At 36.7% G+C, this 27310-nt stretch overlaps 1 protein-coding gene across 5 annotated transcripts in view; it reads left to right on the top strand.

The window, feature by feature from the left end:
- Positions 1 to 27310, top strand: part of DROSHA (drosha ribonuclease III) — a 105346-nt gene that overhangs the window by 20078 nt on the left and 57958 nt on the right. For all 5 annotated transcript variants that reach the window (XM_045566537.1, XM_045566540.1, XM_045566541.1 and 2 more), the window contains 8 exons: positions 590 to 744; positions 3688 to 3768; positions 5721 to 5807; positions 8323 to 8409; positions 13888 to 13959; positions 15481 to 15562; positions 16468 to 16542; positions 23670 to 23839. In XM_045566537.1, coding sequence (XP_045422493.1) covers positions 590 to 744; positions 3688 to 3768; positions 5721 to 5807; positions 8323 to 8409; positions 13888 to 13959; positions 15481 to 15562; positions 16468 to 16542; positions 23670 to 23839 — 809 coding nt within the window. The remainder of the gene's footprint in view (positions 1 to 589; positions 745 to 3687; positions 3769 to 5720; positions 5808 to 8322; positions 8410 to 13887; positions 13960 to 15480; positions 15563 to 16467; positions 16543 to 23669; positions 23840 to 27310) is intronic.

Here is a 27310-nt window from a genome sequence, read left to right as displayed (position 1 = left end):
TTTAGTCTGGCGTTCACAACACTCCCAGCCCCTCAGCTCCCAGTCTGTCACCTCCCAGTATTTTTCTGCGGGGCCTGTGCTCTAGCCAAAGTCCACTCATGTTCTTAACTCCATGCTTTTGCTTGCAGCGCTCCCTCTCTGTTCCTTTCCTCTTCCCTCCTCATCAGCCTACTGCCATCCCTCGCCAGTGCCTGGGTCACATGTGCCTCCTCCATGAAGTTGTCACTGACCTTTCCAGATCACGGTGGACCTGCCCTTTTGTGAATTGCTATAGCTTTTTAAGTGTGAAACCAGATACTACTACTGTGTTTTTATTTTATCTGGCATTATTGATTAAGTCTTATTTTCTCTGTAAAAATGTTTTCTTTGCTTCCCCAACTAGATTGTGACTTTGTATTATGGGCTGTCTTATTTTTTATTTTTCATGTATTGCTTAGCAGAGTGGTGCAGAGTAAACCCTCAAGTGTTTGCTGGAAGGATAAATAGCCGTCCTTACATTTAGAGGTTTAGGTCATTTGGAAGTCTCCACAAAAACCATTTTGTTAATTTTTTCAATATCTATTTGTGTTTTTCCCTCCACCTCTGTTAGAGAGTTCCAGTGAATCTGAGTGTGAGTCTGATGAGGACAGCACCTGTTCTAGCAGCTCGGACTCTGAAGTTTTTGACGTCATTGCAGAAATCAAACGCAAAAAGGCCCACCCTGACCGACTTCATGATGAACTTTGGTACAATGACCCAGGCCAGGTGCGTGTGTTTTATGATCTTGCTGTGAAAGTCGCAACCCCATGTATTACATTTATGGCTCTGGGCTCAGAAGATCCACGTTGGCTGGTATCCAAACTGAATTTTACTCTCAGGGTTGGGTCATTCTTCAGAGCTATTTCTTTTCAGCTTCAGAGTTCAGTTCCAAAGCATAAGCACCAGAGCAGCTGTTCCTTGAATCATATTTGATGATGTTTGTAAATTCTGTGTTCGGGCACAAGATAATGGTGCTATCTCATTAAACTTGCCGTAGGTGAAAGGAGACAAATGGTAGGAAGAGGGAGAGAGAACTCGTAGATCTTTTTAAAAGCAATTCACCTGGAATGTTTCTTGCTGCAAAATAGTGAACAAGTCTTATAAAGCTTTTTTTAGTTGGTAACAGTCATAAGTCCTTATAAGGTCTCTTCCTTATTAAGTGTGTTTGAGCTAATGATGTAATAGCTGGACATAATCATTTTTATTTTGAATTACTGTTTTATTAAGAAGTAATATGTAATAAAAATAGTATCTTTATAAAAGATTTGTATCTGACAAATATACAATACATATAAAAGTATCTTTAATACATATATTGTGCTTGCATAATAGATCATATGACTATAAAAAGATAATTTAAAATTTATATTTTGTGAATACATTATACCATTGTGTATTAATTAGAATGCTCTTCTTTTGGTTCCTGTTAGATCACAGCTATGTACATTTTTTTTTTCTTGATAGAATTAATATAGTTAGAATACCTGACAAAAATGTACTTTATGATAACTTTTGCTGTCTTGGAATTGAGCAGAAATGTTTGCAAAATTGCCAGTGCATTTTAAAACTTATCTTTATACGCTGATCATGTGTAGGGTTTTCTTTTTAAACAGCTTTATTGAGTTATAATTCACATATGGTACAATGTACACACTTAAAATTTATAGTCCACTGTGTTTTAGTATATTTACAGGGCTGCAAAACTATCACCACAATTAAATTTTAGAACATTTTTGTTCCGTTATAAAAGAAACTCTTTCCCCATGTATGGCCTTTTTAATTGATTCTCGTTCTTCTGTCTAGCAAGAAGCCTCTACTGTGATTTCTTTGGATTCCTATTCCTATCAAAGATTTGCCAGCGCCTTCTATATAGTCTCACTATTCTGTTTCCCGTATTTGGTTTGTGTTCTTTGTACAATTGAGCCTTGTGTGAAGGGCTGATTGTGTAGGAGCCCAGACCCTGGTAAAAGGCAAGCATGTAGGATGTCTGTGTGCTTCCCTGGAAATAGTGAGTACTAAGTGATTTTTCCACATTTTTCATCACAGCAAGTTATAACCAGCATTAGGAGTATGTTGTGACTTGTGATGGAATCCTGTTACATCTCTCATTTGCCAGCTGTTACTTTAGGTAATATCTTAACATCGTATTTCTTCTAGATAGTAATGTTATTCCTCTGCTGTACCACCTGGAGCTTTAGAGTTCCCAAAAGTCTAAAGAAAGTTACAGCTTCTCATGTTAATACTTCTTTTCAATGTCCTATTAAGATATTTTGTTTTTTATTTCTTTTAGAGATGAGGTCTTGCTCTGCAGCCCAGGCTGTGGTGCAGTGGTACAATCATAGCTCACTGTTGCCTTGAATTCCTGGGCTCAAGTGATGCTCCCACCTCAGTCTCCCGAGTAGCTGGGACTATAGGCGTGTGCTAGCATGCCTACTTAATTAAAACAGAATTTTTTTTTTTTTTTTAGACACAGGGTCTTGCTATGTTTCCTAGGCTGGTATTACACACATGAGCCACCATGCCCTGCTTGAGATATTTTATTTTATATTTTAATTGGGCCTAATGAGTTATACATCCTAAGAACTTTAAAGAAATATGTGTAGGTATGTATCTTTTAGTTAATACAAAGAAAGAGAAATGGAACTCCACTTTCCCATTATCCCCATCTAAGTTCTAGTCTCCTTTTTGATTCAATATTACCATTTATACTAGATAAACTTATGAAACTGGTTTTTAAGGCCCTTCAGATTTTGATTTCAGTTGTGCTTCTTTTGGCTTCTTGCTCACATAAATGATGTGTTTTATTCAGATAGATCTCATGGCCTCAGAGCATTACATGGGCTTTCTGCCTTCTGTTTTTCCCTCATGTGTGGTGATGCTTCATGTGGAATAGCCATCTTCTTTTCCTGTCCAGCCCTTCACTTTTCAACTCTTTGAAGCCTGAGCATCACCTCTGTTTAGAGTGATTTTTTTTCCTTTTAAATTACTAAGCATATCCTATGTTTGTTGTTCTCCTCTCTAGAGTAAATATTTCTTGAGTACACAGCCCCCCATGCTTAGCACTCATCTTTCTGTCCAAGAGCTATTCAAGAACTGTTTTCTTACTGAATCATGTGAGTGGAGTTCATGGCACTAAAATGACTTCAGTTGAAAAAAGACTTAGCCTAACCTAACCAGTGTTGTAAATTTTTCTGGTTCTTGCAGGCATTTTCTTCTCTCTGCTTCAGAGAAACCTTTTAGTTTGTCTTTTCAAAACATTTAATCTGCAGGTCACCTTGAAAACATTGTATATGTTCCTCCAGGATATAAAATATGCTTTTTTGGGGGGGTAAAAGAGTCATTTTTCCTGAAAGAAAACATAGGAAAAAAATGTACTAAGAAGTGGTAGGGGAAGATGGGGACAAACAGTGTGCTGACATTGATATTTTCTGCTTGGCTGCACAAATAACTCGGGGATGCAGCATTGTCATACCGTTTCCCTTTATCAGACAATATAGACAGTTTGCAGCTTTATTGGTTTTGGAACATCCGTTTAATCTTCTAACCGTGACAGCCTCTTCAGAGCTTCATTGCTCATGACATTAAAACCCACACAGTTTCCGAGGCATCATTGTCCATGGTGTGGATTTTTCCCTCCAATAAAAACGAATTACATTGTGTTTCTGACAGATGAATGATGGACCACTCTGCAAATGCAGCGCAAAAGCGAGACGCACAGGAATTAGGCACAGCATTTACCCTGGAGAAGAGGTAACTGGTTTGGGTTATTATGTTTGTAAATGCTGAGAAGCCAGAAGTAGACAGATGTTGTTGCTATTCTTTTCCCCATAAATGAAATAATACCATTGAAATGCTCTTTTCATATTCCCTGATAGTCTTTGTTACTGATAATTGCAGAGGAAAAGTACTTGGGTTTTGGGGGCAGAGTGGGGAGTGTTACCAAGGAAATTCTGAAAAGTTTTGGAAGGCTCATTATTTAAAATAGGCAAGGTGGATTTGGTATGTTTTTTGTTATTTTAAATATTCTAAAACTGCACATATTATAATATTTTTTCATTATAAATGGTTATGAATTGCCCTGGAGAAATGCTCTTCTTAGAGTGCTGTGAGGCCACGTCCTCTTTTCCCGGGGTAAGGCTGCCATGCGCCACCTGCTGGTGCTTCCCTTCACCACAGCGCTTGGCAGACACCGTTACTCTGTCCTCCGCACCAAACTGAGTTACTGACCTGTGTCCCTAGCCCCTGGTTTGTCAGGAACACACTAAATAAGTTTGACTGAATGGGCAGAACACTTTTACATCACAGCGTCTTATATAACTACTCTTTTGCAATTATTTTCCTTCATTTTTTTCCAACTGTTATCTTTTATTTTTATAAGCTATTTTTATTAATCCCAGGATTATCACTTTATGATTTGGTGCATTATGTGTAAACATAGTATATGTAAATCCCTAGTTTCTATTTAAATCTTGTTTGAGGCCATAACAATAATTGAAATAAAGATTATGAGATAGTGTCTGATAATTTGAAATATTTGCCGTAGTTCTCCCTCATTTGTCTTTGAAAGTTGGCTGACGTAGTGAGGAGCTGTGGGTCAGGGTGGCGTGTGGCGAGTGTTTGTGCATGTGTCTCAGGCTGGGAGCACTGGGTGTTGATTAGGGATCAACACCTGTGGCAAGAGAGTAGGGGTGGGCCGGAATAGATGGAGGGGTCCACCTGTGACGTGGGCCTGGTCAAGCCTCGCTTGTTGGAATTTTCTTTTGTTGGGCTGGAATGGCTTTTATACACCCATCTCCCTTGGTCCTCAGAGCAGAGTGTCTTAGGAAGGGCACAACTTTGGGAGAGGGGACTCTGCAGCTGAGGCTGACCCCGAGGGAGCTGGCAGCTGCAGGCTGTGTGCTGACTACATTCCCCACAGCTGGGCAGCAGGCCCTTCCTTGAAGGTAGACCGGGAGGGTGGTGGTACTAGGGACCTGCAGGCAGGAAAGGCAAACCCATACTCAGATCACATGTTTATTCCTATGAGAACAAACTTCTGGCCCTTTCGATGGAAGGGGCCTATGTAATCAACTTGCTACCCAGTAGCAGGTTGGTCTTCTCATGGAATGGTGTCATTTTGGGCTCTCAGCATGGCTCATTATAGCTGGTCAGCTGATGTTTGGCAGTAGTGGAAGATAGCTTAATTAGCTTTAGCCTTGGTAAGTGGGGTCCATGCTGTTGGGCTCATGTGAAGTCTCCATCTCTGCTACTGTGGCAAGCGTCGTGAGTTCTCCAGACCCTCCTTGATACCAATGTGGCCTGTTCCCCACCCGCCTGGATGGAAGAGCACCAGATCTTCGCCAATGGCAGGCCTCCCACATGCACTAGGGGTCTAGAGATCGTCCCCCAGATATCCCCATGGATGATAATCACCTGTTTACTGAACTCATGGCATTTTGGGGGCCCAAAAACCCACAGACATTTATGGCCGTATTGGACATCCCCACTTTACCAACGCGTGAGGAAATGGTTGAGAACTGGTGACCGGCCAGCCCTTTTTTATCCATCTGGTTAATGGTACAGTGAACACTGTTCTTTCCTACCAGTCTGTGAAGGAGCACACATAAAACCTTTTTTGTCAGGAGTAAATCTAGAAAATACAGTCATTTTTAAACAAAACTATTTTGCTGCTTTACCTGTAAACTTTTCTTTTTTCCCCACAGGCCATCAAGCCGTGTCGTCCCATGACCAACAATGCTGGCAGACTCTTCCACTATCGGATTACAGTCTCCCCTCCTACAAACTTTTTAGTAAGTTACCAACAAAATCAAATGTCATATAATTTAAAATGTAAATAGACTAAGTTACTGATTCAGTTCTTTTTTTTCACATTGAGTGATTCAGTTCTTAAATGATTTTTCTTTTAAAAATATTTTATTTTTATGTTAATTAAATTGGCCTCTATCATGATGGCATTTATTTCAGCCTCCTCTCACTATACTACCGTATATTTTTTTCATTTATATTATCAGTACCACATAATAATCAAATTCATAACAGCCAGTGAGTTATGGAACTATTCATTGGAGCTATGGAGTGAGAAGAATGCATAGAACACTTCCACATCCCTTAAAAATCAGCAAACAACTTATTTATTATCTAGTGACCCAAACAAGAAAATCTGTTGTATGTTCATGATAGTAATAATGATACCTAATATTTGTTGAGCATGTACTATGTTCCAGGCACTATTTTAAGTGTTTGACATATATTAATTTATTTAATTCTCACCACAAACCTGTGAAGAGATTTTACCTCCACTGTACACGTGGGGCAATAGTCCACATTTTACAGATGAGGTTAAGTAACTCAAGATTACTCAGCTAGTAAGTGGCAGGGTGGTTATTTGAACCTAGGGTGGTTATCTGAACCAGGAGTACATTCCTGTGCATACGCCTGTGTGCTATTCTGTTATGCTATATTGCCTTTCACAGTGTGAAATTTGTTAATTCTGGTTACTTCATTCAAGAGATTTCAAAGTTAATTATTTGTAATTATATATTTTTACAATTTTATTGAGATACAATTCAGATAACATACAGTTCACCCATTTAAATTATATAATTCATGATTTTAGTCTATTTACAGAGTTGTAAAACCATAACCATCATCTAACTTTAGAACATTTGTCTCATTCAAAAGAAACCCTGTACCCGTTAGTCAATTCTTTCCCACCCTCTAGCCTTAGACAATTATTAAGATACTTTGTGTCTCTATGGAGTTGCCTATTTTACATATTTTTTAAGAGTGGGGTCATAAAATATATGGTCTTTTGTGTCTGCCTTCTTTCACTCAGGATAATTTTTTCAGGATTCGTCCATGTTGTAACATACATCAGTACTTCATTCCTTTTTATGACCAAATAATATTCTGCTGTGTGGATATACCTTATTATATATATCCATTCATCAATTGATAGACATTTGGATTGTCTCCGCTTTTTGGCTATTATTAATAATGCTTCTGTGCACATTTGGGAGTAGTTGTTTGTGTGGATGTATGTTTTCATTTCTTAGGTATATACCTAGGACTGTAACTGCTGGATGGCATGGTAACTCTGATATTTTGAGGAACTGCCAAACTGTTTTCCAAAGTGGCTATACCGTTATTATTTCATCACAAGTTCTTTTCATTATATTTAATTTAGACCAGCTGTGCTGAGTTTCTCAACTAGAAAGTAACAGTAATATAGGCAAAACAAATAATATGTATTTAGATATTCTTTCATTTTCCCCTCCCCAAGTTGTTCTTTTCTTAAGAGATGGGGTCTTGCTGCAGTGTAGTGGCACAATCATAGCTCACTGCAGCCTCAAACTCCTGGGTTCAAACAATCCTCCTGCCTCAACCTCCCAAGTAGCTTGGACCACAGGTGTGCCACCACGCCCAGCTAATTTTTAAATTTTTTTAAAGAAATAGGGTCTTGCTATGTTGCCCAGTCTGGTCTTGAGCTCCTGACCGCAAGAGATCCTCCTGAATAGCTGGGATTATAGGCATAAGCCACCGTTTTATTATAAATATAATGTTTAAAAGAATGATATTCAGTACCTATATTAGAAATGTGTCTTTTTGGTTATCAATCTTGATAATTACCTCCGAATTTAATTTAAGATGAAAAATGGTGGGGTATAAGAATGATATAAGGAAGAGACTCCCTCATGTGTAGAAGACATTTGTATTGTATAATTTTCAGGTAATTAAGATCTTAGACATGTGGGAATTGGTTTGTTGCAGTGTTTGGTTGGTTGGCTTCTCCTTGGAGAGGCTGGGGATGGAGCTCGGAGGCGCTGAGCAGAGCCTTCCAGGCTGTTGCTGATCTTGACCAGATTGATGCAGGGTCTTTTTTCACTTTGCGTTTGAGTCAACTGTGTTATTTTCTTGTTCCTATTAGGACTTCTGTTAGTTCAGAAATACAGTTCAGAAAGAACAGAACTGCTAGTATTGTGGGATTAAATAAAACAAGTTCCTAGAAAAATGAAGTTACATATAGCGTTTTTTTTTCTTTATTGCTCCCATAATAAACATCATTGATGGGCTCAGTACATAAATATTATACGCAACATCTAAAGCCAGAGAATCCTCCGAAGTAAGAGAATTCCATCTAAAATTACACTTTTGTATGAAATTCTCCCAGGTGCCTGGGACAATGTTAACAGAGTCCACAAAATCCCTGTGTTTCTCCAATTGTTACTGTGTCCTGATGTATTTCTGCACATGCAAATTGTGCCATGTATTTAATTTGTGTTTTGTGTTCCTGTTTGCTTTTAGACTGACAGGCCAACTGTGATAGAATACGATGATCATGAGTATATCTTTGAAGGATTTTCTATGTTTGCACATGCTCCCCTGACCAATGTAAGTATGTGGCTGTCTTCCTTTTTCCTTATATCTCCTTCCTTCCCTACCTTCCCTTCATCCTTTCTTTCTAAAAGTCAAAATAGATTTTCCTTCATCTGACTCCTAAGTAACATTTAGGAGTCAGGTGCGTCCCTCTGTTTGAGCTGTGGGAAGTCTGTGGCAGTGTGTGTCAGGTGGCAGTGTGACATCTGTGCTAATGAGTCACAGGTTCGGTCAACATTAAATGGTATAAGTAAACGTGTCAGAATAACATTTTGAGAGTGTGAAAGACTGAAAAAGGAGGATAAACTGTGGAGTAATGTGTTAAAGCTATTTTGGGTAGAGTGTCCTTCAAAAGAAAGTTGGAAAGTTTTAAGGAGAAGCTATTTAGTCTCTGAGCAATAGAAAGAGAAATAGAGCTTGTTAGGACATTTGGAAACTGAAGTATTTACGCATAGTTTTCTGCTTTTGAATTTCAGGCATATGTCTTCTTTAAGAGACTTTGACATATGGATTCACAATAGTTTTACACAGGTATTAGGGCTACTTTGTTGCTAATCAATTCAAATGAAAGTTCTGTATCTGTGAGTCAAACTTTTTCCATCTCCATGCTAGCAGTCCGGGCAGCATATGAACTGGGTCAAGTGTGCTGCTACGCATCCTTTCCTACAGTGTTGCGGGACAATTCACTGTACGTTCAGCTCGACTATACTTGACCCAGACCCTGTTATAGGACTTAATGAATTATAGCTATGATATATCCACATCAAAATAGAATGTTCTTTAATCTTTTCTGGTTTGGTTACATGAAATTACACTTGCAATTTGAAAAGTTATTTTAGTACTGTTTGCTTAAGACTTGAAACTGTTTCATTGTAGAATAAAGTAAGATTCAAATCTTTGCCTTACCTTGGCCCTGTCTGTCATTCTTTTTGTCTTTATAAGTAGATGTGATTCCATAGTAACGATGCTAATTTAAAACAAATTGTTTTCCTAATGAGATTTTCTTTATTCCACAGTATATTTTATCATAGAGAGTTTGTTTTGAGAAGATGATTATGTTGTAAATATAAAAATAAAATCATTTGATGTTACATATTATATCTACCTCCAGGGTAGACCATCTGTTCACTAATACAGAAAAGGCAGTAAATACTGGACCACTCTTAAATAATCTTTATGAGAAGGAAATAGGAGGTTTTTGAATTTCGATGGTTTCTTTGCTTTTTTTTTTTGTAAGTATTTTAGACACTTAAACCCTTTGTTACACCAAATCTCATCATCTTATAGTTGACTGCCCCCCACCTCTCCTAATGCCTTTCTCTTTTTCCCCCCAGAGGGCTCGAAAATACACATAGTTAAGTTGGCATGAAAATACTTAAAATTATTTATTATCTTATCTCTTAATTCCCTAGATCTCATTTTGACTTTTAGGATCACCTTAATCAAAGAAGGAAAGCACTGTGGCTTCAGAAAGACCAGGATTTAAATATTAGTGAACACCACTTGCTAGCTCTGTGACTTGACATCTCAATCCTTATAAGCCTTGCTTTTCTTATCTGTAGGAAAGGGGGATTAGTTGTAGCAATCTCATTGGCTTTTGTGAAAAATAAATGGGATGACACATGAAGAGTGTTTATCATGGTGTTTGGCACATAAGAAATACGGGTACCTCTTGTTTTGAAAAAGATGTTAGATAGAGCTGGGTTTGAATCTTCTAATTTTTCTTTTTTGACCTTGGTGCAAGTGATTTTTTGAGCTTCATTAATGATGGCAATGCTTGCTGTTTGAGGGAGAATCAGGTATAATTTTTTAAAAATAGACTTTGTCTTTTAGAGCAATTTTAGGATCACACAAATGTGAGTAGAAGACATCTTTTTTTTAAGTCTCCCAGCACAAGATTTGGCCCCGAGAGCCACTAATGCTAAATTAATCAAAGTTGTTACTGTTATAAAATAAAAGATAGGACAGAAAAATTCCTGGCTTCAACATTTATTTTATGTAAATACTCACATTTTCAAAACTTGAGAAATTTACTCTGTAATGAAGAGCTCCATCACTTACATTAGTGATGTTGACAAAATAAATCGAGTTTTAAGCTGAGCGTTTTACAGTTCATAGGAATTAGCTCCATCAAAGGCCTCTTGAATTTGAAATAGCCTCCCCAGAAAAAGAATTTTTAAATCGCTTTACTGATCTGATTCATATTCTTGCTAGTGAGAGAACATCAGCAAGAAGGGCATGCAAATGATGGTAATGATAAAATCTCCACTAAATCTAGTTCTGATGAGTTCTCTTAAGGTCTTGAATTGAAGTGGATTGAAAGTTTTGCTGGCTAAGTATAGAGCATTCCGAGAACATTTTATCCATTTACGTAGTATATTTGTTGCTACTTATAATGCCTGATGTTACTAACGGTTTGACAACTTAACTGAAGTTATAAAGATGTAAGTATTAGTTGCACAATATCAAATCCCATTGTCAAAAGCACAAGAAAAACCCTTGATCATTTCTCTCCCAACTTAGTTGGTTTTGCATTTCTAGTTGCCTTGTTGACACCTGGATTTGGTCCAGTGCCTGGAAGTAGTAGAGTTAGAATGTAGAGGTTTAGGGAAGGTTTTGTTTTATTTTTTGCTAGGATGAGATAGGAGTTTATGTCAGTCAGCATGTGATACTCTTTACTTTTAAGTGTTCAAACATATTTTAAGAAATAATAGTAGGTGTTTATATTTTTTGATGGCATTGATTGGGAGCTGTTTTGGTGATCTTTGCAGTAACACAGTTTCTCAGTTGACCAGTGTGTAGTAAAATGACAAGTTCTCTTTGAGTCTTGGAGATCAGTTTAAATAGGTAAGGAGATCCCGCCTTTCCGGATTTACGTGTCTGAGAAGGGCTTTGGTGGTATGGATGGAAACCCAAAAAGAAAATAAAGTGTATATAAAGAGATGAGGTCAAAGAAGGAATTCCAATAAGTGACTTTAGTTAAAATGAGATGAAGAATGGGCTGTACTTGGATAAATCATTTAGCAGAGTGCTTTTGCACATGATAGGAGGGAGTAAGTTTGCACTTTTGCTTTTTCTTTCTGCCTGCCTCTTGAATATTCCTAAGAGCTCTGGTCCTTTTCTCTCTTACATACTCTCTCCCTGAGTAATTCATTTCCTCCCATGGTTTTCTTCCCATGTGTATTCTGATCCTTACAGCTTGATATCTATAGCTGTGATGTATAGCCTTGATGTATTGCCTTTCGCAATGCCCTCTTTGATGTTCCCTCAGGTACCTTACCCTCAACCTGTGTGCAACTAAACTCATCCTCCCCATATATTGAATTTGAGGTACTCAGGGGACATTGTCATGAATTTCTACTTCTGTATTAATGCTATTGTTACCTACATGGTTACTTAAGCCAGAAACCCAGAAATCATCCTCGATTCTTTCTTCTCTCTCACTCCCACATCAGAATGGTCACAGTGTATTTCAGTAACATCTAACCACATTTAAAAATTGTCCCATCCTTTCCAGTCTCTCCTTCATTTGGCACCTGGACTATTGCTTTAGATTCCAGTCTGGTCCTTTGGTCTTCTTGCTCCCCTACAAGCCATTCCCACACTGTTTCCACAGAGACTCATCTAAAATATAAACAATGATAGTCTCTTACTTAAAGTACTTGAATGACTTCTCATTGCCATATAGCCATAAGCTCTGACATTAACATGGTTTATAAGGGCTATGTAATAGAGTTTATATTTTCTAGAATCACCTGGCATTTCTCTCTCCATGTACTTCCCCCTCTGAACAACTAAATGACTTCTTCTCCCAGCTCCCCGTATTCTCTGTCCTGTTGGAAGCTAAACACCTGTTCTGCTTCAATTTTATTTTTCTGGAAAATCCTTCCCTGTCTTTGAAGACAACTCAAATGTTATGTCTTCTTTGGTTCTTTTACATTTTATACTTTTTTTGGTTACTTGTTTGTTATTTAATTGCAGTTAGAAATTACATTGTGTTATATTTTGTTTGTAGTTGTTTACATGCCTTTCTTCTTTTAGATCTTTACATTTTAAGGTAGGGCCTGTGGCTTATTTTAGAGTAACTATGAACCTAACAGTTGTTAGCAAAGAATAGGTATTTTAAAAATATATTGAATCATGCATAAATTTGTAACTCTTAAATATTTTTAAGCAATTATAGGAATAAAGCAGAACTTAAAAATGGTAGTGGCCTTAGCATGTTGCTTTGAATGTTTAGAACTCATTATCATAAGAAGATTGAAAATGGATCCTTACTAAAGTTAATTATGAATTTCACTGAAATTAACCACCCTCTCCTTTAAAAAAAAAGAAGCACTTAAACTAAACTTAATTTCTGAGAAAAAGATTTCCAGTAGATGGCATTATAAGACTATTTTTCTTACCATCCCTTTTGCTGATAGAATTAAAATTTGTTTCTTTTTGGTTGCTATGGTTTGTAAAAACGATTACATATATATATAAAATTGTCCTATAGACAGATTAAGCAGCCAGAAAAGCTCACTTGACACATCTCTAGTGCTTTGGGCCTATTATTTCCCCACATAGCCAGCCAAGCCCTTTCAGTAACGTCCCTCCCTCCCTTTCTCATTCTTCCATTCATTTGAAAATATATTTACAGAAAATCTATTATGTGTCGGCAGTAGGCTAGTGTCTGATGAGACACTGGTAAAATAAGACAGATGTGGATTTATTTCAAGCTGAGCCTTCCTTCATTTTCACACATCCTCTGAGTATTAGAACAGATAGTGAGAAGCATATACTCCAGGGGCTAAGAGCTGGGCTCTAGAGGAAGACTTTGTAATTCACCAGCTACCTCTTACCTTAGGCAAGGGACCTGACAACTGTCTGCGAGTCTCCTCCACTGTACAGTGGGCACAGTAGTCAGACCCATCTCACAGAGATGTTGTGATGGTTATATGAGTGAATATTGGGAAGCATTTAGAACAGTGCCTGGCTCAATAAATGTTAGCTATTATTATTTTTATTATAATTTATTATTGATTACCACAATTGCTTTTGCTCAAGAGCCAGATAGACAGCAAGAATTGTGCTCTTCAATGACCTGTGAATCCATACTGATGAGTTATCAGCCTACCATCCCTGATCTGCAAGAAAACCCAAAGATTTTAAAAACCTGAGAGAAAGAAAAGTTTATGATTATGGTTTTATTAACTCTTTAGAGGTGATATGTTTCATTTTAAGGGGTTCTTGGTACGTTTGTGTTGTTGCTGCTAATACCGTTAATTAAAAACCGACATTATCCAGGTTTCTTAGAGAGGCTGGGCCGGCTGGGTTTTTGTCATTAAAATCCAGCAGTTGTGTTCAAGTGTCATGTACAGTGTTGTTAATAGCTTAAATAAGGTGAAACCTTTTCATTTGGTTTGTGGCCTCCTGGATGAGGTAGCAAACGTGCAATATGAGCCTGCAGGGAGGCATTGGGAAACTGAACCTCGCTTCTTCTTATTGCAGATTCCACTGTGTAAAGTAATTAGATTCAACATAGACTACACGATTCATTTCATTGAAGAGATGATGCCTGAGGTAAGGGAGAAGATTGTTTAACAGCTTGTTGTGGTTTGCTCATTCGTTTATTCCACACTTACATTTTAAAGCATTGAACTTGGCTTTTGCCATAGGAATACCTCTAAGTATCATGTTCACTTTTGAAAGGGTCAATGAAATGTACGTCTAGTGTCAAAGTTAAAATTTGCATCATTTTTCAACTCACTGACCTATTTTTGAACCCTTTTCTCCTTGTGTTTTATCTGCTGATATTAACTTTACATCTGCTTCTAGTTTGTTTTACGCTGGGGACAGATTTTGGTTACTGGCCATTATCAGACAGGAAATTGGAATAGTGAAAGTGAATCTGATAGCTGTTGGAATAATCTTATTTATCTCCAATGACAAGATCAATGCTTGCTTCATTTTTCTTCCCATATATTTACATATTTTTCCTAATTATTTTTCATTGCGGATGCTCAGCAGGAGATTTATCTAAATATATGCAAGAGATTTAAAATTCCAAAGGAAGATTAATGCGAATCGCAGAATGATTCATAGCTTTGGTCTTGAATTTAGTGATGTCAACAAATCACAGTAAGAAATAACAACTAGACAGCAAACAAGCTTGTGCACTTAACATTGTGTTGGAGTCAGGGTCGATTTCTGGAGCTTTTGGCACTTCTTGCAAACCTTGTTTCGTGGGACAGCTCTGTCATGGGCAGGGAGCGTGGAGGGGAATTGATGGGCATGACATGCATGTTTAGTTGGTACCTATTTCATTCTGAGCAAGTCTTGTTCATTTTACCTGCCTTTCAAAAAGAACTAAAGAAAAAGAAATACCCCTTTATTCTCCCGCTTAGAAGGGCTTTTTTGCTTCCTTTTGAAATTTAAGGTCATAAGCCTTCATTTGCTATTGTAAAAGTTTATGACTGCTGGCGTGATATCATGCAGGGTGATATATGAACCCCTAGCAGAACAAGTAGGAGGAAAAATTATGAGACAAATTTCACTTGCAGATATATCATCTGTTTAGCTTGTTTATAGGAGAAATTTTGGTACAAAGTTTTATAGTTCTTCTTAGCCCTTTTTTTGCCTTCATCAAGAATTTGAACTTTTAGGGTACAAAAGACCTCTGTTTTTGGGTAACTCTGTAACAGTGATTCTGGATGTGTGGGGTGGGGGTGGGGGAAAGCTTATCAAAGCCTAGGGGTATGTATATGTAACTTGAATTAACAAAAAGTCCCCAGGAGATTCCGATACATTTTATAATTGGGTTAGAAAAATATGACATAAGTGAGACCTTTTTAAATTTCACATGATTTTATTTGTACACTGAGAAGGGCTAACTTCTCAGGAATCCTTATGGCATTTTTGTCTGAAATTTTGTCCTACAACAGTGAGCTGTTGTAGGACAGTTGCCAAACTTTTAAGGAAATTATATAGTTTTAGTACAGTTTCAACAGACACTTTTTAAGGTACTTGAACTCGAAAAAGTTGAACATTCAGTTCCTATCTATTTACAGATCTATAGTAATTTGATTTTGGTTTATTTTTCAGAATTTTTGTGTGAAAGGGCTTGAACTCTTTTCACTGTTCCTATTCAGAGATATTTTGGAATTATATGACTGGAATCTGAAAGGTAAATAATAGGTTTTAAAGAAAAGAGTAGTGCTTGTAGAAGAACTTTATGGTATACGTGAGAAGTGGTCGGAACGTAGTTGAAATTCCTCTTGTTTTTTGAATACCCAGGGAAAAATGTTATTCATAGGAATGCTTGCTATCATTTGACTTGAATAAGTTCTTATGGATTTTACTTTATACAATTTTACAATGCCTATTAAGATGATACCAATTATTATGAGTGACTACCTTGATTTATGTGTATTAGGGAAAATACCATTAGTTGATATTTTAAATCTAGTGAACTTTACCATAATACATTCTCTAAAATGACAATTTTTTATAACAGAAAACTTCAGTTAGTCATTAAAACACACACACTCATGCATGTGCAGACGTGCAGAGTGAGCTAGATAGATTCAAAGACTTGATGCCTGGTACTCAGATCATAGTTTATTCTTTTAGAAGTGTCTGTATTTCAGCAAACATTTATTTCTAAAGCAGTGTGTTAATGAATGGCTTTTCAAACCAATAGTATTTCTCAAATTTTTTTTAGTGTATTGATTAAAATGGGATGGAATTTACACACAGACACATTATGTCATTTAATAGTTCAATTATAATAAAAATATTGATATTTTTAAAAAATAATTTTACCATATATATTTGCTCCTTGGGGCTTTCATTCTCCTCTTGACTTCCTGTAGTCTCCTTATTGCAGTCTTAATTGGGTGCTTGTAGCAGTTGCCAATGATTGATTTAGCCACTGAGGAGAAGAGTGGGGGGAAATGGTGGTATTTTTTATGTCTGTACTTCTGCTGGTAGTTTTTGTGGTTATCATAAATCTTAGAAATTAAGTGGCAATGTTTGCTTTTTAAAGCTGTTTGATTTCTTTCTTCTTTCCTTTTCACTTGTTTGCTTTAGGTCCTTTGTTTGAAGACAGTCCTCCCTGCTGCCCAAGATTTCATTTCATGCCACGTTTTGTAAGATTTCTTCCAGGTAAATCTTTTGGCTTGTCAGTGACCTGGTGAGATAGTGTTTCTGAAAATAAGCCTGCCATTCTCCTTTCCATCTTTAGGGACAACTTTTCCACCTCAGTCACTGTTAATCCTCTACTTCTCAGGTTGGGCATGGAAATGTAAACTTATACATGCTTATGTCCCTGCATAATTCATGGTAGCTCCAAATAGGATGAGCAATGGAAGAATTGATATAAGGTTTGAAAATCTACCTGATAAAATACCATGCAAATGTTAAAATTAACATGGAAAAATGCATGTGGCCTAAAAAAATGCATGTGGCTAATTGGAAAACAGTGTAAAATTTTATATACAATATGATTAGAACTATGCTAAAAAATTACTGTAATAATAGTTGTATTAAGGTGGTAGGATTATTGTGATTTTTTTTTCAATTTTACTTTAATTCATTTTACAGTAAAAAAAATATAATAGTTTATTCTCCCACTACATTAAAATATATAAGTAACTATATGACTTAATTTTTTTAAAGCGTATCTTAACTGTTTTCTAATTTTTTTCAAAGGCATTATATTTAGTGTTTTTAAAAATGGTTGGATTTTAAATGAAATCTTTTGGATACATTTTTGTTGGCAAAATCTTTTCCTTTGAGGCTTCTGCAGCCCTAGTCCCATTCCTTTTTTTCTTTAGGATTTCCTAGTCAATTATGTGCTTTATCAAGCACTGGGAAACCTGGCTTCCAGTTTCCTTCCTCAGCGAAATTCTATTACCGGTATAGTTAGCTTTACTCGCCATTCTTTCCTGAGCTGTACGATTTCTTAACTTTTTCTACTGTAGTGATTGTCACAACTTAGCCACCTAATCTCAAGATAAAACCATGGGCCGTGCAATCACCCTAAATGAATTTATCCCTAGAATCTAACTCCAGTGTCTCACTTCCTGTTGCCATCCTTTCAGCCTCTCATGCCCTTACTGCCTTTGCTTCTACTTGAATCTTCCCTCTTCCACTTGTGTGCAGCCACTTTGCTTTGCATTCTCCACTGAGTCTTGTGCTCTGACTTATCTGTCAGCTCTAGCTGCCTCAGCCCTCTAGTGTGACCGCCACCTTTCGTGTAAATGTCATCAGTCCAACTCCTTGCCTTTTCTTTTCTTATATATAGGCCACTCAGCATTACTGGAGAAGAAAACATAGTTGCTGCTATATATCTGTGGCCTACAATCTTGGCTGGGGAGTTTCTCTTCATGTAACCTTTCTACCCAATTTTGTATATCAGCAGTTTCAGAAATTTAGACTTAGGTTCATGCTCTTCTCCTTGGACTTCCTGTTTTCCTGGGGGCAGGAGACCTTCCTCCCTCCTGCCTGAGAACCCTTCTTTGAGCCTGTCAGGCTCTGGCTTCCTCAAGTGCTCTTGGTCTATTCACAGCCAAGCTTTGCCTCAGTGGTGGACCCCTCTATCCCTGTCCCCAGCCCACAGCCGCTGCTGCTTGTGAAGGCAGCCTCCTAAGGACCAAATCCAGAGGACACACTTCAGTGTTAGTCTCTTCCCTAATGTGATGCCTGGGCCCTCCTAACTTTCTATCTCCGTGATTCTTCCTTTGTGGCTTTTCTTTCTTGTCTACTCAAGACAAGGCTTAAATTTTCCTCAAGATTTTTTCATTTTTGTTCTTTCCTCAATCTAGATAATCACAATGGCTTATTTTTATTTTAGGTTAGCATTACTCATATTTTTAGTATTGTTAGTGTTTATTTTGTTTAGAAATACATTCAAAAGCTTATCTCCTTTTCATGGCTGGTTTTATTTTATTGAGATGCCCTTTTTTCTTTTCAAGTGAATGCATCTTTGATTTTATAATGGAGCTTAAGCAGTAAACTTATTAGAAACTGGTATTAGAGTAAGTTTGTTGAAAAGCCTTTCCTTTCCATATCTATCTGCCTCTTGGCATTTTATGACCAAACAAATCTCTAAGAGCAAGTGGGCAGTTTTAAAATCATCTTAAAGAAACATCTTATGTGGGCTATTTACTTTGTGGGATTTCAGCTCTCAGAAAATGTTTCTTATAACTGTGTAGCGATAACATTTAGGTTGTCATAAAGAAAAAGGCCGATTGATTTATTTTTAAATAGGATTTACTTTTTCATTAGACTTCCCTTTGAAAATGTACATATGAAGAAAACCCTGAAGGGTATAGAAAAATACATAATGTATAAAATGCATTTTGGTATTGGGTAGCAAATTATGGTGGATTTGTTTTTCACAATATGATTTCATTAAAGAGCTTTTAGAAAATGATAAGTTTAAAAAAGGTCACTTTGATATGTATTTCCATTTTTTTCTGTGCATAAGGGTTTTATTACATAGTTGTCATCTATTAGTATATACTTTGTGTCCTATTTTTTAATAATTCATTGAGCAGATGGATGTTTTTAAAGATCATGATATATAGTGCCAAATTTCTTGTCAAAAGAATAACACCAGCTTATACTGCCATGAAAAATACATTATTACTCATTTTTAGCATTTTCAGCCTGCCCCACTTTCTTCTCTCCTCTTCTTCCTTTCTAAAATTTTCAATGGTGAGCTCTAGGGGGCTAAAGAGTAAACATTGTCTGTCTTCTTATATCACCAGTGCTAACATACTTCATGTCACATAGCAGGGACTCAATAAATACTTGTTTACTGATTTTTTTTTTCTCATTAATCAAACAGACCTGACTTGTTTACTGATTTTAATTAATTGGTCATAAAAGTGCCTTATTTAAATATTCATGTGATTTGGTTACTAATGAATGTGCTTTTCAAACATTCTTTAAAATTGTCTCTCATTTTTTTAAAATAAACTTTTTTTTTTTTGAGACAGGGTCTTGCTCTGTTGCCCAGGCTAAAGTGCAGTGGCATCATTGTAGCTCACTGCAACCTCAAACTCCTAGGCGCGAGCAATCCTCCTGCCTCAGCCTCCCAAGTAGCTGGGATTACAGGTGTGTGCTACCACACCTGGCTAAGTTTTTATTTTTTGTAGACATGGAGTCTTGCTGTGTTTTTCAGGCTGGTCTCAAACTCCTGGCCTCAAGGGCTCCTCTTGCCTTGGCCTCCCAGAGTGCTAGGATTAGAGGCGTGAGCCACCATACCCGGCCTGTATTTGTTTTAACCTACATAAGAAGAACAAAAGAATTGTGCTTTTTTTCTTTAAGTGGTATGACAGTAAACATGTTATATAACTTGCTTTTTTTGCTCAAATACTGGAGATATTCTCTGTGTAAATACTTTGCCTCATTACATACATTGTGTTCTATAGTATAGATGGACATTAAATTTTTTTACAATTCCTCTAGTGATGAATATTTTGGAGATCTCATTTTCCCATTCCATATAAATACTTCAGGAATAGTCTTGTACATCTATCTTTTTGTGTTTATGTGTTCCCATGAGGTAAAGTTCTAGAAGTGAAACTATTTAAGATACTATGCACATTTTAAATTTGGAAAGATGTTGACCAAGTTTTCTCTAGAAAGGATATATACCAATTTGTAGTTCTAACAGTTTTTGAAAGTACCTGTTTTCTGTACACCTGCCAACACGGGATATTACTGGTCTTTTATAGTTTTGTCCATCTGATATATAAAAAGTTATTTCATTGTTATTATTTGCATGTTTCTTGAACTTCTGTGAGAATGAGCAACTTTTCATACATTTCAGGTATTTCATGGTCTTCTCATTCTTATTTGCTTTTTATTTATATCAGTTTATTACATTATCTAATTGAAAGTTCGAGTTTTTATCAGTCATCACAATCTTTCTCCAGTTCCTTAGTTTACCCATTTTAAAGAAGCTGTCTCAGTTGCTTTATACAAATTGGCCCAAAATCAAGGTTGCTAGTTTAAACCAAGGATTATTTGCCACAGGCCAGTTTGCCACATGCCAAATCACAGAGTGGCCAATTTATTGAGATTTTAAGAATTTTTTCACATTATTGTTTTTTTCTTACCTTACTCTTTACCTTTGGTTGCAAAATAGCTAATATGAACTCCACCCAGTTTGTTAAGGTTTTATTCTTTTTTTCTGAGACATGATCTCACCCTGTTGCTGGGGCTAGAGTGTAGTGGTGTCATCATGGCTCACTGCAACCTCAAACTCTTGGGCTCAAGAGATCCTCCTGCCCCAGCATCCCAAGTAGCTGGGACTGTAGGTGCACACCACCACGCCCAGCTAGTTTTTCTGTTTTTTGTAGAGACAGGGTCTCACTCTTGCTCAGGCTGGTCTTGAACTTCTGGCCTCAAGCAGTCCTCCTGCCTGGGCCTCCCACAGTGCTAGGATTATAGGCATGAGCCACTGCATCATGCCTGTTAAGGTTTTATTCTGACTGTAACTGTGGCTGGGGTAAGTGATAATACAAGACAGCAAGATTGCACTTAAGGGAAAGCCTGTTCATTTTATCACCACTATACTAAAGCATTGAAAATCTTGAATCAGTTTTGCAAATTGACTGTCTAGAAAATTGATTTTTGGAAATTGCCCCATCTGGAGTAGTTCTCAGGTATGGCTGGCAGGGACCCAAGGGGGAAAGTGTCTCAGAATTTCTAGGTGGCAAAGTGTGGTTTGAAAAAACATCAATTGATATAGCATCTTAATATAACTTTATATTTAGAAAATTTAGAAAATGCCTGTTAATACAAATTTTAGAAAATAAGATTATATAAAGGTATCTTAGTAGAAATATACAGAAGACATAGTAATGCAGTCATATAGTTATTCTCAGTGTAGAGAAAGAAGGTATTTTTATATATGTTTGTTAAAATTGAATGTTACACAGTTCAGAAATACTCGTCTAAGCAACCATATACTTAACACAAATTCCCTAACAAATTGCTCCTTTCTCCCAAATAACCATATAAATAATCAAGCAATATAAACTGAGGGGGAATTGGGTCTCTAAGAAACAGTTTATAAAGTCTGTCAGTTCATTAATGACTGTCCAGATTCATTCCCTGAAACACAAACTCCAGTTCTTCCCGAATAATGAGCCGTTGTCACGGTTCCAGTCGCAGAGTTGGCAGAATTCCTGCTAACCTTAGCTTACCCGCTCTCATTTCTCATTTATATCATGTCCTATTTATTCCAGCCAAGAAGATAAAAATTACTTCCTAGCCCTCAGTGACATAGTTCCATAAATCCCCACATAAACATGTGGCAAAGCAGAGAAACCGAAAGAGCCAATTCATTAACATTAGTAAATTCATGGTAGTCTGAGAGCAAGTGGCCAAGTTATTTGTCTGCTTCAGAAAGTCATTCCACAGATGTTTATGGAGTGTCTTTTTTTTGCCAGGCTAGGAGTGGGGGCTACAGCCCTCACCCCACAGCGTCTGGCAGGACGCTAATTTGTGTATCTTCCCTTACATTTCCATAAAGAAATAAACCCCAATACCAAACAGGGAGCAGAGTCTCAAGCACGCTCCCTTGATAAACCTTTCACCTCAGGTTATCTGTCCTGAGCTTATACTTTTGTACAGTGGTGAATAACAGTCTTTTTAAGGTTTAGTTGCCATTTAAAATATTTAGCAGATTTCAACATGGACTTGTAGTTTCTCCTTTCAGCATTACCAATTTTGCACCTGATGTGTATTTTTTTTTATTATGTCTAGTTTCTGTGTTATAAAACCCGCTCTTCCCTCATCAGTAGCTTTGCACCCAAACTAGAAAGTAGGTAGTTGGCATTCTTATCAAAACATGGTGGCCTCGTTTCTTTTTCTTGCAGATATTCTTCTCCTAAATTGGGTGATACCTATACCATTCATTTACCACAGAGTTTGAGCCTTTAAGAGATCCCTGGTTTGTAGGGTTAAGTATTCCTCTCTCCTAGTAGCTCTTTTAGTCTTTTCATGTTAAATTCAATGCCCCTAGTCCATTTCACTTTTATCTGAAGTGCCATGGAGTTGGCCAGGCATAACTGCTTGTCGGGGGATTCTGGTGCTGTTTTGTATACCTGGATCTGGCTCCTTCCACCATTCCCCTCTCCCCCATAAAAATGTGAATCTTTTTTCTTACCCTAGAGTAAAACAACACTCTACTCCTTCTTATGGTATTTTAGACTCCTAATGCAGTCTCTATAGGCCCCAGTGCTCTTAAGCAGTCTCACCAAATACAGACGTTATAAGCCAAATACCATTTTACACTTTCCTTAGTTCCTAGTGAGTCTAGGTAGTGTGGCAGTTCTTTTTAAGGCTCTCTAGGCTTCCTTTATACCTGCTGTTCTGTATGTATGCACATGTAATATACAGGCAACATATCCTGGCTTTAGAATTTTTCTTGTCCACCTGCTCACCTCAGGCTTCTTGGAAGATTATGTTGATCATGAACATCATGTTGGTCAGGAAGCTAAGCCCAAAGAGAAGGCAGAAAAGCCTGTGGACCCCACATTGATGCCCACATTAAATGGATGTCTTTGGTTCATTAAATACCAGATTAGTTGGCTTTTTTCCAAGGTACTTTAATGATACCCGTATTGTTCTTTTTATCCCCTATACTTGATGATAGATGCTTCTGTAAGCCTCAAAACACTTGGTATTTTTTCCATGTATTAATGCCATAATGGTCTTCTATGATATTAGTACAGACTCTTTAGCTCTATTCATCGTGGCAGGTGCAGCCCATTAGCACCAAAAAATTAGACCATAATGCAACAATAGCTTATTGAAAACATCCATAAATATCTCATAAAAGCTTTGAATTTCCTTAAGACAGTAACATTACTTCTAAAGAGCTTTCATCTGTTACCCTAGAAAGAATGACAAAATATTTAAGACATAACATGGTTCTGTATATAATAAACCGTGGTTCTTTATGCTAGGTGGTTTTAAATTTATTTAAGCAAGCACCTTTTTTATATTCATACCTCACAAATGGAGCCTTTTATCATTTATAATGTTGTTGTTGCCAGTTTAGTAAATGAGATAGTTTATTAGCACTGTTCATCAATGGAATGGATGGCTTTCATATTATTTGGCATGTAGTTTTAAACTGTAAATTTTAAATTACCCTTTTATACATGCTTTTTTTCCCCCAATGTGTTATTTTTCCTTATTCAGCTGATGATTTGCTGTTAATTGAGTAACTTGCCTTATTTCCCCACCTCTCTCCACTGGCACCTAAGATGGAGGGAAGGAAGTGCTGTCCATGCACCAGATCCTCCTCTACCTGCTACGGTGCAGCAAGGCCCTGGTGCCCGAGGAGGAGATTGCCAACATGCTTCAGTGGGAGGAGCTTGAGTGGCAGAAATATGCAGAAGAATGCAAAGGCATGATTGTCACCAACCCTGGGACGGTATGTTCTGGTGTCTGTACATTCAGTGGCTGAATCACCTTCTCTTGCAGGTTTGACTGTTTTCACAAAAACAATAATAGCACATTTTAAAAGCTTTAGGTACTCAGTGCTTCTTGTCCTTGTGAGTAATTTTTCCTTTAAATATTTAGGAAATAAGAAAAATATTATAATTTAGGCATATTTAGTAGTAAATTCACCTGATTAGTAAATTTATTCTGTCTCAATATTTGCTCATTTTAATGCATGTTGCAAATTGCCTTCCAGAAAGGCTATAAAATTTATACTCTGACGAGGAGCATAGGAGAGTACCGACTTCCCTGCTTATATTAGTTTAAAGGAAAAAACTTTGCCTATTTGATAGAGTCAAAAATACATTGTTTTGTTTAGTTTGTATTTATTTTGGTTTCTAATGAAAATTGATATTTTAAATGTTTATTGGCCATTTATGTTTTCTTTTGATAATTGCCTACTAGCTGATTTGTCCTTTTTTATTGATCCTTTACCATGATTATTACGTATATTTCTCATTTATTTGCTTCTTAAATCTTTTGTCTTAAAAATTAAACTTTTAATGTTAATTTTTAAAGCAAAAATATAAAAATTAAAAACAGAATTAAAAGATAACCAGTTCTCTTATATAAAACATAGCATTTTCTTTATATCAGATAATTTTTTTCTCTACAATATTTTGTTTCATTAAATAGTTATATATTGGCATCTTATCAGGATAAAAATTTTCAGAAATGGAGAATTAAAGTATTTCCATGTAAAGAAACAGAATAATCTATTTAAACAAAGCTATTGTTTTTTAAAGAGCTGCCAATTGTTTAATAGCCTTGATTCATAAAATAAAAACTCTGGATCCATTATGACAGGAACATCTGCACAAACAAAATGTTGCTATTTGCAAATGAAACATTCCGGCTAGTATGGATTATTTTAAACAAATCCAGAAAGTGAAATTGTTTAATAAAAATATGTCTAAACATTAAATTTGTTTAAAACCAGAAAATCATACAATTTTTACAGTTTTACTGTTAAGCCACATAAACAATTATTAAAGTAACTTTAAAAGAAATATTTAAGTAGTAGCACTATAAGAGTAAGATTGTGAATTTTAATTTTCTTCTTTAAGCAGTTGCATATATTTATATTCCTCCTGTCAGGTTTAAAGCTGGGTCAGAGGATGGGGTGATGGGGTGAGATGTACATTTTCATCTTGGTTGTTCCACTTGAAGAGTTCTGTGTTTTACAGTAGACATTTTGGGAGCATGTTCACCCCAGGTTTCCTTCCATGGCATAGTTAAGTTTTCTTGAAATCCGAGAATCAGTTGGAGAGCTTTTTAAAAAATTAAAAATTTAAAAAATACTGTAGGATGCCCTGACTGACCCTAGCCCGTATGCTCTAGGCAATGGGGCCCAGGAATGTGTAGTTAAAAAAAAAAATCCCCAGGTACTTCTAATTCACCCATTGCTTGTTTTAGAACCGGTGGCGTAGATAACATTTACTGTCACCATGATCACCATTCATCTAATTTGTTGAGGGACTACTATGTGAGCCAGGTGCTAGTGAAGTTTATTTATCATATATGATGGTTGCCCAGGTGCAAACCCAAGGTGTATACATATGAGAGGAGTCTTTGATGAATTGTTGAGCCAATGGGCCAGTCAGTGAAGCCTGTAGTTTTAGGAGAGATCACTGGGCTAGGCTTGCCAGGGATGCTTCATAGACCCTGCAGTAAGGTCTCTGAGGAATTGAGAAATTGTATAATTTACTGGCATGCTTAAATGTCCATACTTGAGATGGTATAAGGCCAGTTTTGAAGATAGTTAGGAAACCAGACTAGTCAGGATGCAAGGTTATATTGGAAAATAATCAGAAATAAATTAGGAAAGGTAAGTTTGGGTATCAGGCTTAGGAAAATGTTGAAGTTAATTCTTTTTTAGATATGTTTAAAGAAGGAAAAAGTCCTGAAAACTCAGTATTATGCAAACAGCCTTTTATTACATTCTTTTGGAAAGTGTGCAAGTTACTCGAGGACAAAGTAGGCATGACACTAGGTTTCATCTTCTGCAGTACTTGCTTTGAAAGATTGCCCAATGGCAAGAATATTGGGAAATTTATTAAATTTTTCAAGCCATTATGGTCATATTAAATACTTTATTGCTGCAGAACTTAAAGGAATTAATCTTTCTCCCTAAGCTCTTTGCCTCTGCCAGGGAATACTTCGGTCATTAGTGAGAATGTTTTTTATTCTTACACAAAGATGGTATGATAAATGTTATAGGGTGTGGCCAAAGTCTAGAACTTATTTCATTCCCCAACACCCTCATAAATTTAAAGATACTGTGGATATTTTAAATCACTATTTCCTCTGTTGATACCATGGGATGGTGTTTAAAATCACAGAAACATGAATAATTCAATAGCATTTTTCTATTGCACAATTCCTCCTTTAAAAATGTAGCCTGCTGTTTTGATGCACAAAATGATGAAAGCAATTCTTAGACCTAAATAACATGTTGCTACTGTTGATGGGCACTTAAATAATTTTTTATTAGGTTGCATGTGAACAAAATATTTTGCATTTTTTAATTTTGAGAGCAAAGGCCAACTTTTCAGGATACTAGTGAAATTTTGATTATTAAATGACATTTAAATATTCTTTGAAAACTGTAAGTTTGAGTTGTTTCCTAACTAATGTGGATGAATTCATACAACTCTATCTTCTTTGTCACCTAGCTGGGTTTTCCAGATGGCTTACCAGGGCTACAGTTGTAGGTAGGGTGACAAGCTTGTCCCAGTAGCTTGGGACTTTCCTGGTTTTAGTGTTGAAACTGCTCTGCCCTGGACAAACCAGGCCTCAAACTGGACTGTAGTTGGCCATTGTTGTGGGACAGAATGAAGCTTATTGGCCTTTGTGTGAATCAGTCCTACAGCCTTAGCCTCTAAAGCAACTGAGCCAAAGACACCCCCCCCCAATCTGCTAGTAAGAATTGACTGTAACTAGGGACTGCCCTGAGAGTTGATTATAAGCAAGGAGGTTGCTAAAACATATTCTCCACGATTTTACCTTTTTTCACGAACTTAAACTTTCAGGATGAAATGCATTTCACAAATGGTTCAGAAGGAATGAGCCACTCACTTCTTTCTTTGTTAGACATGAAGGAAAAAACCATACGAGGCTCCCTGTTAAAATACAAAAATGTCCTAAATGGATGTAGTAAGAGAAGCTTATTAACTATTTGGCCTTTGTACCACCGTACCTTCTAATTTAAAGGTGTAGAATTAAAGGAATACACAAGGTATGCTGAGAACTAATAGGGGAAAAAAACTTAAATAGAGGCATCTGTCTGTGTATCCTGAATAGAAGTAAGCTATTCATTTGTAATGTGGAATTAAAGCAGAACAAGCCAGCACATCTTTTTCCTGTGGTGTGGACTCCTTTCCCTGTGCCTTTGGAGAGGTTA

Source organism: Lemur catta, chromosome 12, assembly GCF_020740605.2.
Source record: "Lemur catta isolate mLemCat1 chromosome 12, mLemCat1.pri, whole genome shotgun sequence".
NCBI classification, from domain to species: Eukaryota; Metazoa; Chordata; class Mammalia; order Primates; family Lemuridae; genus Lemur; species Lemur catta.
The sequence above is the reverse complement of the archived record's forward strand: the minus strand, read 5'-3'. Positions and strand labels throughout refer to the sequence as shown.